At 40.7% G+C, this 17,999-nt stretch overlaps 1 protein-coding gene across 1 annotated transcript; it reads right to left on the reverse strand.

Annotated features, from left to right (window-relative positions):
* Positions 1-577: 577 nt before the first annotated feature.
* On the reverse strand, positions 578-6,131 carry LOC147610901 (coronatine-insensitive protein 1-like). Its single transcript, XM_086785571.1, has 3 exons — positions 4,848-6,131; positions 2,312-2,813; positions 578-2,089 (listed from the first exon to the last, which is right to left on the reverse strand). Exons 1-3 carry the CDS (start codon positions 5,327-5,329, stop codon positions 1,328-1,330), a joined length of 1,746 nt encoding a protein of 581 aa, XP_086641697.1. The 5' UTR covers positions 5,330-6,131; the 3' UTR covers positions 578-1,327.
* Positions 6,132-17,999: the final 11,868 nt, after the last annotated feature.

Below are 17,999 nucleotides of genomic sequence, written 5' to 3' on the forward strand. Positions count from 1 at the left end.
CACCAACTCAACTACGTTTAACCAACACAACCTGGAGGTGTAGGGGGGCTCAACCTGATATTGTAGGTTAGAGGGAAAATAGGTAGTGTAGAGGGGGGTTTCAAAACCCTCCACACTACCTACATGAATACTCAGCACGTAAAAGCTGACAGTTTGTCACGTTAGCTCATCATCAAAAAACAGAATTTCTTCAATGTGGGCACTGGTGCATTAGCCCATGGTATCATAAGGAATTTAGCACTGCAGAGCCTTTTACACAATGCACTGGTGAATATGCCTTACATTGCCATGTGAAAAAGCAAGCTAGACAGCACCAACTCTACTACGTTTAAAGTAAGACAAACACATCTTCCTTAAGTGGCAAAGTTGAGACAAACACCAAAAGCAGAAGATTTATAAGCGAAGACCAAGACGACATATTATACACCGCAAAGCCACCTCAGAGGACCCATAAGCATGTCTTCATTACAGAAACTCTCTCATATACAGAACAGAAGCATGTAAAGCTCTTCTCACGCATTACCAGGCTCCTGAATAGAGGAAATTAAATACCACGTCCATGAGTAACAAATGGACAAGAAAACAACCCACAGCAGTGAGATCTTGAGATTCCAATCACAACCTTCATAGATTATAGAAGCATCACAATGACTTCACATGACTGTATTCCAAATACATAGGGAACCCAAGGACTTATTGCAGACTCTATGCTGCTCACAGCCCTACAGTTAAGTACCTAGATGTAAAAAAAGCATCAGAGAGTCACTTCACATGATGAAAAAGCCCTAATCCAAATACAAGGAACTCATTGCAGACCCTATGCTGCTCAAAGGCCCACAGCTAAACATACCTTGAGTAAACATTCATTACTTCACATGAGACCTTTGATGTCCATGTCTCCTCTAAACATACATTTGAGTACACGGTTCATTACTACACATGGGACCTTTGATGTCCATCATGTCTCCTCTAAAGAAATGCCCCACCCAATACAATTGCTCATAGTGGGAATACATGAAAACCACACTAGAACTGCCTTCTACCACACCTACCATCCCAGCAAAGCGGCTGTCTACCATACCTACAGCGCACACAGTGTTCGAAGGTTGCTGAACACAAGTAGCTGACAAACCGACATTGGCCACTATCCAACTTCAATGGAAAAAAATGAAGCCATGGATTTGCCAATCCTCACATCTCCATACTGCCATTTCGTTGTATTTACTGCCCTTGAACCCACATGTTACACTATCATAGCTAAGACCCAATGGTAAACCTCTTACTACCTTCTCCCAGTATGTTTGAACCTGTTTTTAACCCCAGATTATCATCCAAGACAAATGACTGTATTAGGAATATCGGTCCGCCGTCCTACCAGAGATCGATATGCTAAGAATTGAGGTGGCTCATCTGAAGATTGAGGCTCTTCGGCTGCTGGTATCATCTCAACATTCCATGATGCACAGTTCATGGGTAGCAAGTCCTGCCCAGTACCTGTGGAGTTGTAACCCTGTACCCAAATATATTTCAAAGAGTTCATTTTCAGAACTGAAGCTGCAATCCCGGACTCACTAAACACACAGTCTCTAATCTCAAGCTTCTCAAGGTTAGGGCAATTCTCTGCAAAGAGGTTGAGACCCATGTCAGTCTCACCTAGCAACCCAAAAAGAGCCCATCTAAGATTCTTACCATACTTCCCCAGTTGTCCCATACACCTGTCTGTTAAGAACCCTCGCCTCAAGTACAATGCCAGACGATGTATGTCACGACATCCCTGTACCAATGCCATCACGCCCTCATCAAGAGGGTACTCTGAAACATCATTGTCTTCATCAAGTAACACAAGGCGAAAATCCCTCAGTTTTGGGCAGTTTTCTGCAATTGTCACTAGGGCAGCATTGTTTATATCGGATACATAGGCCGCAATGTACTCGATCTGATGGCAATTCAAAGCTACAGGAATCAGACCTCTCTGAGTGACAAATCCTTGCTGTGCTTCTCGATCACCACGCTCCACACGAAGCCTACGGAGTTTCTTACAGTTGTTTGCTATCACTTCAAGACCCTCATCACCAATAGCATTGAATACCTGTCAAAATAGTGTAGATCAGTGAGGAGCATGCACTGGCTAAGGGTGGCTTCACAACCTCCACCCCTGCCCACACTCATTTACAAAAAAGTTGCCACATTCTGTGACCCTTGATACATCCTGGAGTAGGGTGGGCTTTGGAGACTTTGGGCTGTGAAGCCACTCTGAGAAGAATGGAATTATTAATTTAAAATTGGAAGCTCTATAAAAGAACATATGTACCTCCAGATCTTCTAAGTTTGAGCAGCAGCTGAGAAGCCTGCAGTGGCCATCCACGCTCAGAAATGCAAACTGCAAATCAATCTTCTTCAAGCCCGATGCAATTGGTTGGACCAAATAGTTTACTGTTGCATCTCCCGCATCAGCACCCATGTAGCAAAGACCAACCAATGATGTTAAGCTCGCGGGTAACTTAATGCCCATGCATGGCAGCTCGTCATGGGCATAATTGGTATCCACCATAACTCCTCCTAGTTCCTGCAGAGCTGTTGTCCTCCTCAACAGCTCAGTTAAACTTACTAAGTCCAATTCATGTACTTTCAAGGAAGACAAGGCTTTGCAATTGATTGCCACAGTCTGCAGATCAACAATATTGATACTCTGCAGATCTGTTCCAGAGAAGTTGAGAACCTCTAATGATACGTTGTGAAGAGCAAGCTCATGTAGCCACTGACCTCCACGATCTTCAATGGTGCTATCATCCAAAACAAGGACTCTCAGGCACCTGAACGTAGCCAAAAAAGAAAAGAAGTCACACGTGAGAAAACATGTAATATCTATTCAACGTGGACCATCAGAAAAGAAGTAGCTCACCAAAAGTTAACAAACAATATAAACTATCATTTAGAACATTTCCTCGGTCTTTTCTTAATATAAAGCTACCCCAAAAGCTACACCAAAACTGGACACAAAGGTCACACGTGAGAGCTATGGAGTGTGGGTTTTTGTGCAGCATTTGGGATAGTTCTTTATTCAGGAAAGGAATGCATAGAAACCTTGGACTCCCCTGTGGGCAATTGAATCCTGGAACCTGACAGTATGCTGAAAGTAATCCTTCAGGTCCACCACAAGCCAAAAGTGGTTTTAGAGGATGGGTGATGGCAGATCAATAATGCAGAAACCCATCCTCGTCTAGTACATCCATGAAAATTAAGAGATTCCAAATTACATAGTGTTTATGGACTGATGGGGCTAAATGAATCTTGACTAAACAGAGCTTGCCATCTCAAACTTCTATTGGGCACATCTGCAATCTAGGCCAGACTTAAGTTATTTTTTGCTTAGTGAACATGAATTTTGGAGCCAGAGTTGAACCCTAATACAAGAAAGTTAATTTTGTGAGCATGAAACATTCACCCATGCGCTCTAAAGGCTTGATTCAAAAAAAGACCATGAGATAAGGCCCCCAGAATGTGAGTCACTCACCAATTCATGAACACATCCCATGTCACCAATAATGACCGTGACCGTGTCAGGTGACAGGTCTACCTCATAGATCCAAATACCATAGAGTTCAGAAATTGACTCACTTCCCAACCATAGAACCACACATTCCATGCTCATAAGCTATGGGAGAGCAACTTGAATAGGCTATCTCCTAACCCTCGGTCAAACCATATTATATCATATTTAAGAGCATCACAATCCCCCAAGATCTCCCTAAACACAAGCAGCAAGATTAGTATCAAATAGAAGGGGTGTAGGCTAGCTCACCTCCCAACCGTAGGTCTGAATCCATAGACCACCCCCAGCCCTTGGGCTAAGGCTTCCGTGGACCATGTCCCACTCCTAGACACAGGCCTCCCACCACTTATATAGCCTTAGTCAACCAGTAAATCGCAGCTGACTCATAAATAGCTACAACTTATGGGATAACACTTATAAACCTTATCTCAACTAATCACAGCCTGCTGCACAAATCCTCAGGGTCCCCTAGCCCCAGATTGGACCCCACTAAGCGTCACGTATGTAACATACAACCAGAAGTTCAGCAGCTTTCAAGCCATCCCTTGTTCAGCATTTGAGCACATCTACCCCCAACATCCCAGTGCAGCCACCAGTTCTCAGCAATTTCCTCTGCTTGTGAATTACACATCACCCTTCAGCTCTGTGTCAATCCCTGTCTCCGGCCCCAGTTTCAGTGTAGTTGTAAACTTCTTCCCACCTTTGGCTCCAATCATTCACGCAAAGACAGAGAGAAGGGGAAGGGGAGTCCAAGAGAGTCTACTCTTGACATTGCTTTGTACCTCTATTGCAGTGACAGATCTCCAAAGACTCATAATTCAGACACACAGATTTACTTAAAAGTACCCCGTCCTCTAGGGCAGTAACTCATGAGATTGAGCTGTTTTGCCAAAAAGAAACCCTAAGCGGCATCGTCCTGAAGCTCATAAAAGTTTCTTGATGCTTTCATGGCACAGTGAAGTCAAGAGACACCAGTGACAAAAAACTCAAGCAACTGATGTTATTCAGCATCCATCAGTCTTGGAGAGTTTTTGGCCTTAACAAGAGGAGAAACCCACAAAGTGCTTACAAACCTGTGCAAGAGTTGTAGGCATTAGTTAGGAAAAGGTTTCCAGCATGACTTATCTGCAAAGGCTTTTAAGTATCTTTGAAGATATTAAAATGTGATCCCTTGCTTATCAGAAGACCTACTACCTCTACTTGAATGAAACTCCCCAAAATTCACATGAATCAATCTGCCACCTACGAGTACAAAAATGAAAAACGCATATCATAAACATGGGGCATGGGTTACCTGCAAGCGCGAGCAATGGCTTCAACGCCAGTGGTGGAGAAGCCAGAGCATCTGTCAAGCTTGAGAACACGGAGCATGTGGCCTCGCTCTTTGGCCAGCTTGAAGAGGTCATCATCTGAGACAATCATGCGGCGGAGGTGGATGGACTTGAGGCAACAGCAATTCACCGCGATTTCAGAAATCCAAGGGGCAGCATAGCCTCCCCAGTCATCTGGGATGAGCTTGAACATGGAAGCCCTGGGCTTGCCCTTGAGCTTTACTGTTTCAAGGGAATTGAAGCGCCGGGTCAAGCTGGATGGGTCAATGGCATAGCAGCATGCTATGGTGACATCCTTACGTGTACGCTTGTCGATGCCATACCATTTCTTGCACACCAGAGAGATGGAGCTTCTGTCTGATGCCCCATGGATATAGTAAAAAACACACTCTAGCGCTGATTCGGGCAGACTGTCCCCAGACATGAGCTCCCGGTGATGAGCCATTTAACTGTATGACAAACTTACCCTTACTAGGTTGGTGGGCGAGTGGAAAATCTGTAGACTTAGAAGGCCCTAATGGGCGTTAGGGATGGGCCTATGAGTGAGGACTCTACCCTAATCAGACTAATGGGTCTCTGAGTAAGCTGCGGGTGGGCTATTATAGGTCCTACGAGATATTTTAGCAGTAATTAAGAGCAAACTCTCCATTAACGAGGGTTAGCGTCAATGGGTCTAGACAATCATGAGCTGCCAAGAGTGAGGAATTCGTAAAGGCTGTTTTGTCCTAGTTAGATGGAAGGATAGATTAATGGGCTTCTAAGTACGCTGTGTGAGCGCTTGTGTACAGATAGAGACAGAGAGAGAGAGGGTTTAACCCTTTGAAGATTGTAGGGTTAGCTGTGCATGCTAGCTGCCACAGAGATGAAAACCGCTGAGTGGAGGGGTGGCGGTGTACTTGGGGAATAAGGCTAACGGCAGTGCCAGAAGTCCGGTAATAACAGGCAATTCTACGCTGAGGTGAGCGAAAATTAGGTTGGTGGGTCGGCTAATCAGCTAGTTGGATCTGTGGACGAGCTATCAGGGCAGTTAGGTGAGGGGTAGTTTGAGCAATCTAATCCGGATGAGTGAGAAATATGGTGGGCAAATGGAGTAATTCTCTGTTAATCACCTGTGTGTGGGGGGGGGGGCGGGGGCGGGGGCGGGGGCGTGTGTGTGTGTGTGTGTGTGTGTGAGAGAGAGAGAGAGAGAGGGGTAGCCGATGATGATGATGCTGCTGCTGCTGCTGCTGCTGCTGCTGCTACCGCCCAGATGGGAAGAGAGAGAGAGAGAGGACGATGGTGATAATGACGACGCAGAGATGACGGTGATGATAATGACGACGACGATGCCATGATAAGAGAGAGAGAGAGCGAGGAGAGAGAAGACGAAAAAGCTTAGAAAGAGATGCTGATGCAATCTCATTGTCATGATGGGGGCATCTGGCGAGTGGCCACTGGCTATGAGCCCTTTTGTGACTACCAGTCAACTTTTGACAACAATATCCTGATCAATAATTAGTTTGTGTGGCTATAGTAAAAGAGTTGGAGGGAGTGTCTTAAATGAGCTTTTTTTTTCCCAAAATGTGAAAAAAAAAAAGGATGACCTTCCAAAACTCAACTGGTTTTATCACTAAAATTTCAAAAATTCGACTCTTTTAATTCGAGGCTGAGAGAGAGAGGAGAGAGAGAGAGAGAGAGAGGAGAGAGAAGACGAAAAAGCTTAGAAAGAGATGCTGATGTCATGATGGGGGCATCTGGCGAGTGGCCACTGGCTATGAGCCCTTTTGTGACTTGTTCCGACACCACCAGTCAACTTTTGACAACAATATCCTGATCAATAATTAGTTTGTGTGGCTATAGTATAAGAGTTGGAGGGAGTGTCTTAAATGAGCTTTTTTTTCCCAAACTGTGAAAAAAAAGGATGACCTTCCAAAACTCAACTGGTTTTATCACTCAAATTTCAAAAATTCGACTCTTTTAATTCGAGGCTAGGCAAAATTAAGATTGGTTATTCTCAATTTGAGTAGTGAAAATTATGTTAAAAAGACGGTTTTTTTTTCAACACTGACTGGAGGCTTGAGTCTTCAGCCCAGTTTTGACGCTCCCCGAAATTTCCAACGAGTTGGGGTTTTTGAGTATTAGAGTGGAGAAGACAAACAACAAACACACATGGAGTTTGAACACACAGAACTTTAATTTCTGATGTGTTTAGCTCAAAACTAGTTGTGAATTCCAAGGAGCATGGAAATAGATCCTTGAAGCACTTCTCTAAAAACCCGGGAGTTTTTGGACGCTGAAATTTAAAGATCTAGATTGAAATTCCACGTTGCCTTTATTTGCAAGGGACAAAATTTTTTCAATTAGTTATAATTTCGACACTTCTCTAACTTTTAGTGCTATATCCCATGACTTTTAGCATTGCCGTTGTTTTGATTTGTTGTTGGAAAACATCTCTTTTACTACCGAGCACACGGCTTGGATTGTACTCAAAGTTAAAACTAACACAAGTACCTCGTGCTGCCCAGAGTCCCATGGACCGGTTATTTTCCTTCATATAGAGGTAGTGTTTTTTGTTGTTTTGGAGGACCCCTCCCAAAACTGACCCTCTCTCCTTTTTAGGCCTCTTTTGTCTCCTCTTCTCATTTTTTCCCTTTTTATATAAACAATACATATATTCCCTTTTAAAAGCCATATTTTTAGATGTCATCCAACCCCAAGGCCTCCTTATTGATCACTTTTTAGGCTATCATCTTACAATGTTCACGGAGATTATTTTTTTCCTTAGATCTTAAAACTTGCAATTTTAAAATTTACAAGTTTTTCTTCAATATTTATAGGTTTTTCCACTAAAATATAACTAAAATGTTTAAAATTTTATCGATCTTTAAAATTACAAAAATAAAATTTACAATTGAGATCATGAATTTTGCAGGTCCGTTGTAAGGGTTTGCGGGTTTTCTGTGAACACCAATATGTAATAGGAGAGGGAATCTTATTCAAAATTCTAAGAATATTCCCTTTACAATTTTTTGCTAGCCTTTTTTTCTAAATCAAAAAACTTTACGGTCAGTTGGCAATTCACCCCGAAATATTTTATACAATTCCTCAAAAAGTTAGCCGTTTTCTTCAGTTCTCCCTTTCATGATGGTCTCGAGTAGTTAAAGAGCGGTATTGTTTTGGAGCTGACAAGCCTACTCTAGGCCTCTTTGCAAGAGGCCTGGGCACCTATTTCATTTATGTGGGATTTATCACATGAAAACCTTGTATCCCCTTATCTAGAAATTATGAATTCAACCCCTCTATGAACTTAGAGCTTATAAATATACCCCTTTTGTCCAAACTTGTAGTGTTTTTACTTATTCAATAAAAAATCTCCTTATGCTAGTAAATTTTTTTATAAGCAATAACCTTTTATTTAATTCTTGTGGAGCCATATATATTCCTAGGTGAGGCTCTTGAGGTGCAAACCTTGCCAAGGTAGTTCGAATTAAACTCTTTCAAGATCCACTTAGAATGCAAAAGGTTGAGTCTTATTGAACGTGCTTAATGTAAATTACTCACATTTTATTCTCATTAGTAAAAATCATGTCCTATAAATGTGTATTAATTGCATTTCATTTGGTTGCATAAACAATCAAATACATGTAATTGAAAACACACTCTAAATTGATTCACATTTATAGTTTTGTAGGGCTTTGCAAAGAATTGTGAAGTTGAGATATGGTTATGGTAGAAAAAGGGGACATCTAGGGTTTGGTAGATCACGTGGAACTAGGATTTCAAGGATACCTTTTAGATACTCATTATAGGGATTTTTTGAAGAAGAAGATATGCTTGGGTATTTTAAGGGAAATTTGAGATGTATATATTCATGATGTGAAAGGTCACTATCTTCTATTATGCATGCTCTTAAAGGGCATAATACAACTTATAATTACATATTTGTAGATAGATTGAAGCTTAAAACAAGGCATCCATATGCTATGGCTTATGGATATCTTAGACCTTAATCTAGTTAGCCTAGACATTTTTTGTTATAATATAGTTCGCCTAGACATCCTTATGCAATGGCTTATGCATATCTTAGACCTTAATGTAGTTAGCCTAGACAGTTTTTGTTATAATAGAAAAGGCAATTCATAAAATTATAGCTAGTCAAGCTTCCATTCATAATACTTTTTCTCCACATACTTTGGAACATTAGAGTAATAGAAAAGGCATGCATGTATTGTTATTAGAGTGTCATTGAATGACATTGACCTACATGTGTATTATCATTGGAGTGTCATTGAATAACATTGACCTACATGTAAAGTAATTTCCTCGAGGGTAATGATTGGTTACATTTTTGTACACCCCAAAAATGTAGGAGTAGCTCCAAGGCATATATGTATTTTCTCAATATGTAGCTTATGGAAAACTTTTCATTAGGTTAGGCCTAAGCTTTAAACTTGTGGTTTGAAAAAGTTTGTTATAAGTTCGGAATAGCAAAAGGTTATATGAGTGAATATTAGTAGAGATATCGATGCGACAAGAAGAGGATTGGCTTCACTATGGAATTTTCCTATTCCCATATGAGAAAGGGCTCGGGTACAAATGGAGATGACCAAGGGGCCCACTTCTTTATAAATTTTCAAAAGACATGTTCCTCTTCCATTCTCAAATGTATCTGTGTGTATGGTCCCCTTGGCTTTGATGTATAAAAGAAAAATACTCTCTCTCTCTCTCTCTCTCTCTCTCTCTATCTCTCTCTATGGTTGGAATGTAGTTGGGGGGGTAGTTGGATCAAAGATCATTGAAGCTACAATGAAATAATCCTCTTTTAATATGAATGCTCTATTCAAATTTGACTATTACTTTTTATTCTTCTAGAAAGTTTACACTTGATTTTTTCATTATCTCCTTCCTATGTGCATAGTCACCACAGGCCCCCACCATTACAAAAATTACAATGTTCTTTTTCTTTAATGTTTATCATTCCTAACCATAATTATTCCCTCAACCACATAGTTTGAATGGGAACACAAAATGGACTAATTTATACAATGTGCCAACATTACTAATTTAAAAAGTGTTTAATGTAGTAGAGTTTGGACATTATAATGAAAAACATTTGTGAAGGTTTGGTTTGGAAGTGATGAATCGTGATGGGAAGGGGTAGATGAACTCCAAAAGGAATACCCATAAGTGACTTTTCATAATGATGCAACTTGATAATGTGTATCTTAGTGGATGTTATATGAACATCCTTAGCATCACTCTTCACTACAAGAGAATCATTGCTTTTCGATGCTTAGTTTCCACGCTTGGTCATGCGCAAGATAATTTGAAATGTCAAGGAAGATTTTGAATTTGAATGAGAAGTAGCGACCGTCGAAATAAGCGTCGAAAAAAGCCATCGAAATATACGTCAAAAAGAGCGTGGGAATTTTAATTTTTTGACTCTTATTTCCACGCTATTTCCCACGCTTATTTTGATGCTTTTTCCCACTCTTATTTCGACGCTTTTTTCCACGCATATTTCGATGCATATATCGATGGCGTAGGTTTTTACAGTAAAATAGAACCTCTCTTTTTTCTACATTTTTTTTGTGCGCGTGTGTTTTGCTTGCTTCCTCACTAGGTATGCCTCCTTTTCTCTCACTCTCATCTCCTCTTGGTTACATGTACATGTGATGTAAAATGTGTGTGTGTGTGTAATTATGAGTAATTTTCTTGTTTTTTTGCTTTCTCATTTGTTTTGCAGGTTCTTTCCCTCTCCCAAGCTCTTCTCCACCTCCTTCTTTGCCCTCCCCTCCCCTCCCTCCCCTCCCCTCCTCTCTCCTCTCCTCTCCTCTTAGTCGTTAACTTGGTGTGTGTGTGTTGAAGGATAAACCTCCTTGTGTATCCATACTATTCACACTTTTAGGGTTTTGTATTACTAATTCTTTTCTCAACTTTTTATTTTGTTTTGTAGGCCTTCTAATCCTCTCTTTCAACTTCACTAAAAAGAGGTAATTTTTTTTCTCTCTTTCCTCTCTTTTTGATTTTGTATGTATACATTAGGTTCTTAGGGCTTTTGTATGTATGCATTACTAATCCTTTCCTCACCCTTTTGTTAGTTTTGTAGGTCTTCTAATCTTCTCTTTCAACATCACCAAAAAGAGGTAAGTGCTTTCCTCTCTTTCCTATCTTTTTATCCTCTCTTTCCTCCATTTTTATCTACCAAACAGAGGGGTTTTGTTTTGTAGGTCCTCTATGCATAGAGCTTAATGCACATGCATAGAGCTCTAATCATAGATCTTAATCTATACATTAATCTCTATTCGTATAGCTTAATGCATAGATTAAGCTCTATGCAGCATTAAGCTCTATCTATGCATGCATTAAGCTCTATGCATAGAGCTTAATCTATGCATGCATTAAGCTCTATGGATAGAGCTCTATGCATGCATTAAGCTCTATGCATAGAGCTTAATGCATGCATGCTTAATGCATAGTGGCAGGGTACGGTTTAGTTTAGGATAGCATGGCTTGTATAGTGCTTTATGCATAAGCCTCATGCATAATGCTTTATGCATAAGCTTTATGTATAAGGCCTCATGCATAGAGCTTAATGCATGCATGCTTAATGCATAGTGGCAGGGTACGGTTTAGTTTAGGATAGCGTAGCTTGTATAGTGCTTTATGCATAAGCCTCATGCATAATGCTTTATGCATAAGCTTTATGTATAAGGCCTCATGCATAGCTTTATGCTTAAAGCTTTATACATAAGGCCTCATGCATGCTTTATGCATAAGCTTTAGCATAGCTTGCATAAGGCTTGCATAGCAGCATAGTTTGCATAAGGCTTGCATAAGCTTTTGTATGTATGCATTACTAATCCTTTTCTCACCTTTTTGTTGGTTTTGTAGATCCTAATCCTCTTTTTCAACATCACGAAAAAGAGGTAAGTGCTTTTCTATCTTTCCTCTATTATTATTGCACCCTTGGGTACTGGGGATTTGTTTTGGAGATTTGTACATAAGCATTATGCATAATGCTCATTCATGCTTTATGCATAAGCGTCATGCATAGCTTTATACATAAGACTCATGCATAGCTTTATGCATAAGACTCATGCATAGCTTTATGCATAAGACCTCATGCATGCTTTATGTATAAGGCCTCATGCATAGTTTTGTGCATAAGGCCTCATGCTTAAGGCCTTATGCATAGTGCTTTATGCATAAGCCTCATGCATAGCTTTATGCATAAGGCCTCATGCATAAATGAATGAATGTTGAGGGATAATTCATGTGTATGCTCTTATTAAAGTGTCCATGTGGGCTTTGTTATGTGTGTGTACAAACATGTCTTGCACTCCAGATGAGACACCGGCTTACTCTCCATTCTTCTCTCCATATGCCATGTCGCCTGACCAGTTTATTAGTTTTTTAGCACAAGCCATGCCCAAGCAAAGAGCGACGGCACAATAATATTTTGGGAGAGGGGCGGGCACTTCGACCGCACCATCGGGCACCACCACCGCTAACCCTAGTTCACCTGTTACAAACCCCATAAAGAGCCGCTAGAACCCCTCCCTCAGGTTGCTCGTCCACTCACAGAGGACAACGCTCGAGTAGTGGAGGTGGAGGCGGTTGTTGTCCAAGTGGGGGCATGGATGGGTCTATGCCCCCACGTGAGCATCCTTCCCCATGTAGCACCAGAAGCACTCCATGCTCGCGATCATCGCGACGTTTCGAATGGTTTTTGCAGGGACCCATGCTTGATCCTGAGTGAGGGCTCCGCATAGAGTGGCATTGCCCATGTCTTTTCCCTTGTACATACACATTTTGGTTAGCTCACATCTTTGTTTGAGCAGTGTATAGATTGTATGCAAATTTTGGCTTATCTCATCAGAGCTTGAGATGTAAATTTCAATTTCGGCTTATCTCGTCAGAGCTTTCTATGTAAATTTCACATCTTGCAATATAATTTGGCCATTGTTTGCACTTGTGTGAATTGTGTACCTACTTTGTAATGTCGAAAATGTTATGGCACTCTCTCTAACTTTTTCAACAAATTTGCTTCGTTCTTCACATCAAAGTACAGTTGCCTTTGGTACTCTATAAATGCTGCATCTAGTTACAAGATTGTAGCTGGTGGATGCACCATTATGCTAAAAAAATTTTAATACCTGCACGCGTCAAAATAAGCATCAGTCAAAATAGCAGTCGAAATAACCATCCGAATAGGCATCGAAAAATGCATGGTAAAATTACTTTTTTTGACTCTTGTTTCGACGCTTATTTTGACGTCTATTTCGACATTTATATTTCAACACTTTTTTCAACGTTTAGGGGATTTTAAGCTTAGTTCTAAAGCATCGAAAAAAGCATGGATAATGGCCCCGCCTCTTGTAGTGACTATAACGTGATTAAAAATCAATTTAATGCATTTTATGTCAATATGATGCAATCTAGGCTTGTTAAGATGCCTTGCTTTACCAACTTATCACATATCATTTTTGTTTCAAACTTATTAAAAATACATGTTTACCGAAAACAAGTTATTAAATAAGTATATCATAAACTTGATCAAATAGGCATATCAAATATACATGTTTAATCAATATAGGTAAAACAAATGATCAAATGAGGATATCATAAACTTGATCTAAGTGTGGTTGTGAAGGTCATAAAAACCAAAGCCAATAGATGGTTTATCAATGTGTCCGTGCAAAAGGATTATTCATATCTATCAATTATGTGTGCAAGGATTAGTCCTATCTACGGCACCGTAGGCCAACAATCAAGGATTAGTAAAACCTTTTAAAAAAAGTCGACATGCACACATGAAGCACCAAATGGAAACCTGTTTATAAGAATTTCAAGGCCATATGAGGTTTGGAAGGACATAGCATTATAAGAAGGGTGGGATGATCATTGTGGGACAACAACACCTGTCTAGCCTTGTACTTAACTCATAAGAGAAGAAAAAAATAAGACATCTTGTTGTTTGGGCCCATACATATTGTAGACCATATGCTTGACCGCTCTTGTTTGGGCCCATAAATATTGTAAACCATATGCTTTTCCACTCTTTTTCATACATGCGTTATTACTATAGATTTCAATCTCTTTAAAGCTAATATCATTGTTTGTATCATGGAGGAGATGTTGAGCTATCTATTGAGAGGTAAATTATCTTGTGGTTACTTTTTTAGTTTTTTACTCTTTTTTAGAGTGAGATAAAGAAGGAAAGAGGAGAGCATGAGATCCTTATTTATATCGTCCATTGAGATTGTAAATTAGATAAAGGTATTCTCTCTTCTCAAAATATTTAGTGCAAGGTTTAAGAAAATCTTTACAAGGCATTGTCCAATCAAAAAACTACATGCAGGGACATTTTTTTTAAAGGCACTATCTCATGTGTAAGTTTTCAATTGGCATCACCCCTTTCTAAGAGTGGCAATGCCTTAATTAGTAGCAACTAGGGATAATGTAGTAATAATGTAGCAATTAGGGATAAGGTAGTAAAAAAGGACATGTTTTCTAAGTGAGCATTTTTTCATCGTGTTTCCTTCACCAAGCCTTCACCCCTCACTTTGAGCGCCTTCATCAATTAGTGTCCCACTATGATAACATGGTCCTAATACCTTGAGACTTACAAAACTCATCACTAAATGTATGCAGTGACTTGAAGTGCCTATAACCAATTCAATTAATTTTGAATAACCTTTGAGAAAATCTCGAGGAACTTCTATCACCGAGAAGTTCTTGGATCTCTCTCTCTCTCTCTCTCTCTCTCTCTCTCTCTCTCTCTCTCTCTCTCTCTCTCTCTCTCTCTCTCTCTCTCTCTCTCTCTCTCTCTCTCGTTTTAATCTTCATCTTCTTCCACTTATTCCTCCTCCTCCTCCTCCTCCTCCTCGTTTAGTCAAGTTTAGTCTCTTACCTTGCCCAATACATGTATCATGGGGAACTTGACAAAGAGCCACAAAGGCAAATTACCCTAGGCATGATGAACTCAATGAAGAACCCATCAATTCTATGTAAGCTTGAAGTAGGCTAAGAAGGTGAGCTAGGGTTTTAAAAAACATTTAAAAAGTATTGAGAAATTTGACAGAGTTTGGATCCTATTTAGTCACTCACAATAGTGTAAAAGAATAGTTCATAGGTTCTTCTAGGAGGGTTTTCGCATGTGGTAGGTTTTATGGTTGCATCTCAAATGTACTATGGACACGTTCTAATAGTTGGAGTTGGCAGTTTTAAATAATAGGAAGAGGTAATGCCAAATGGGCTCCAACCAGGCAAGGTTTCAATGGGTTAACCTAGTGGTGTAAACTAGATGGTAGGTTCAAATTGGGCATGTTTTCAATGGGTTGACCAATATCTCGATTGAGATACCAACAATCGCCACACTAGCAGGCTCGGAAGAGTTGTCATGGTCCATGTCACTAAAACACGTCACCGCGCCTAGATCGAGATATGTAGGCCACTGGGATCCATGTCAATGCCACAAGGGATCTCACTCGACATGCCCACTTGGATGTACATTCAACATATAAAATGATGCTATCTCCATCGTCCACGTATCTCTCGAACGAAATATGCAAATGTGATCTCCACCATACGTATCTCAATTGAGATAGTGAGATGTGATCTCACCCGTTCGTATATCTTGACGATCGAGATTCTCAGATGCGATATAAGCCGTAAATATATCTCGAGATACATGGTTATAATCCAATCTGTCCATTTACCTCAAAATTGAGATGTGATCTAGTCGTGTATCTTGATCGGGATATATAGTTCGAAGTGAAGTTGTCCATTTATCCTGATGGAGATCCTCTCAACAAATCAAAGCTGTCCATTTATCCTGATGGAGATACTCTCAACAAATCAAAGCCGTTTATTTTACCAACACTAAAATCGCGCATACATCGGGGCCGCTCATTTCACAAACCCTAAAAACACGCATGTATCGAGGCTATCATCTTACAAACCCTAAAATGTATGCCACGTGACCTAGATCAAGATTATAAAACCCCTAAGTCCCCCCCTCATTCTCTCACGTCGTTTTCACTATTTCACTCTCGTTTTTATTACGTAGCCCATAGAGCAATTACATACGGAGGCCGACTAGCTCACAGACCATCTAGTGGAGCGTGGATAGTGAAGAACGAGCCGGGGTTCAGGGGTGAGGACACCCAAGATGGAGTTCCGTGGTGGGCGACTGGGCATGTGTGGGAAGGTAGGCCCTTATATGCCCGACGGTGGGGAGGATTCCCCATTACCTCTCAGGCTCAGTGGTGATCCAAGGCTTCCCTCCTCTGCGTGCGTAGCTACATCGTTGTGACATTGGTAACAGAGCCTCACCTCATCTCATTCCTCACGGTTTGTGTGTGACCGAGGGCCAGGCCACTCAATGGTTTTTGAACCATTCAATCATTAACTCTTATCCTGCCACCACCAAGAATCGTGTGGGAGTTGCTTAAGCAAAACACACACATGCACACGAGAGAGATGGATGGCTGAATTTTTTTTAATCTTCTTCTCTTCTCTATGTCGCTATAAACTAAAATATAAGAGTACATACATAAAGGGAATGTACTCTCCTATAACATACAAAGTGGTGAGTCTATAGTGTGAACCAAACTATATGAGTTGGCACTATAACTATGCCATAACTCTAGTACTCCAAAATGGCTATCTCACAACTTGCCATCCACTGGCAGTATATCAGCCATACTCTCACGAACCATGCCAATGACATAAGTGCGTAAGATATCACCTAGGCGAGTCATCAATTTCCGTTGTAGCTTGATATCTCAACACTCTCCCTCGAGGTCAACTCTACACACTGCACTCCAAGTAAGTTCCTAAACCTGTGAAGCTTCTTTGTGCCCAATGACCGTAAAAATGTCAGCCACATGATCCTCTGTGCTGACATATACCAAATCTACATCACCTAATAGAACCTTCTTTCTCACAAAGTGATAGTGCACCTCAATGTGCTTCATTCTAGCATGGTATATTGGGTTACTAGCCAACTATATGCTACTCATGTTGTCACAATAAATGACAATTGTCCTATCCACACTGAAAGATCCCTCCCCCCCTCCGGGCAACGAATTTGGGGGTGCTAGCAGCGGAAGTAGCACTTCTTGCACAGGGCAGAGCCTCTCACTCGGGGCCTTGCCCCCACGGATATCCAAACAAGAGACTAATCCCTTGGTTTATTCCAAAACCAAACCCAGAAAAACTTCCCTCGCCCAGAAAGCACGGGCGATTCTTCCAGGATATTTTTATTCTAACGTAGTCAAGAGCCTTAACTAACCAAACTGATCCGACCAAACCAGTAAGTCATATCGTCAGATCAAGGAAGAGACTTGCACTTGGATCATAGAGACCAACGCTTTTTTCCTCGTCAAGAGGCACATCCATTGATTCTTTTCCATAGAACAAGGACTATCTAGGATTTACTTCATCTATCGTCGTAACATAACAGAATTGAGTTTCATTTTAGGGATCCATCAGTCCAGCCTAATCCCATTCAGTCCCATGGGTTAGCCAACCACCCAACCACTGTAGTGATAGGATCCATTTAGGAATTTGGTTATGTTTTGTCCCGGGTATGAGGGAAAAGAGTTCCCAGGCCCCCTAGCCAGCGCTTCAAGCAAACTTCAAGATAGTCACACCACTTACACACCCAATATGAAATTGCCTAATTCACAGATTTAGTTGACTTTAAAACAATATTTTAATGAAACCATAGTATCATTGATCATGATCCTCCAACATATCCAGGTTGATTTCTAATTTCCAATCATTCTTTCATCGGTGTACCTATGGCATCATTGGCAAACCAGAATGCTCACCACCTGTTCACTCAGGAGCCTTTTTAATAGTTCCTAGCTCATAGTACCCGGAAATATATTCACTTATAAAAATCCAGATGGACTCTCCATTAAAGATCAGCAAGATCAACCAGAACGCTCAGGGGCCTTTTCAATAGTTCCTAGCTCATAGTACCCGAAAATATATTCACTTATAAAAATCCAGATGGACTCTCCGTTGAAGATCAGCAAGATCAACCAACAGATCCATATAAAAGAGCCATGGACTCATCCGTTGAGGACCAGCAACAAGGACAATCAACCAGATCCATGCCC

This window comes from Cibotium barometz, chromosome 48, assembly GCF_041138505.1.
Source record: "Cibotium barometz isolate CiBa-2024 chromosome 48, ASM4113850v1, whole genome shotgun sequence".
In the NCBI taxonomy this organism is placed as follows: Eukaryota; Viridiplantae; Streptophyta; class Polypodiopsida; order Cyatheales; family Cibotiaceae; genus Cibotium; species Cibotium barometz.

Excerpts from the sequence above, each read along its gene's own strand:
- LOC147610901 (XM_086785571.1), bottom strand. The coding sequence starts at position 5,329 with ATGGCTCATCACCGGGAGCTCATGTCTGGGGACAGTCTGCCCGAATCA. Across the intron at positions 2,814-4,847 it reads GCCATTGCTCGCGCTTGCAG|GTGCCTGAGAGTCCTTGTTT; the intron begins GTAACCCATGCC and ends GGCTACGTTCAG. Across the intron at positions 2,090-2,311 it reads CAAACTTAGAAGATCTGGAG|GTATTCAATGCTATTGGTGA; the intron begins GTACATATGTTC and ends CTATTTTGACAG.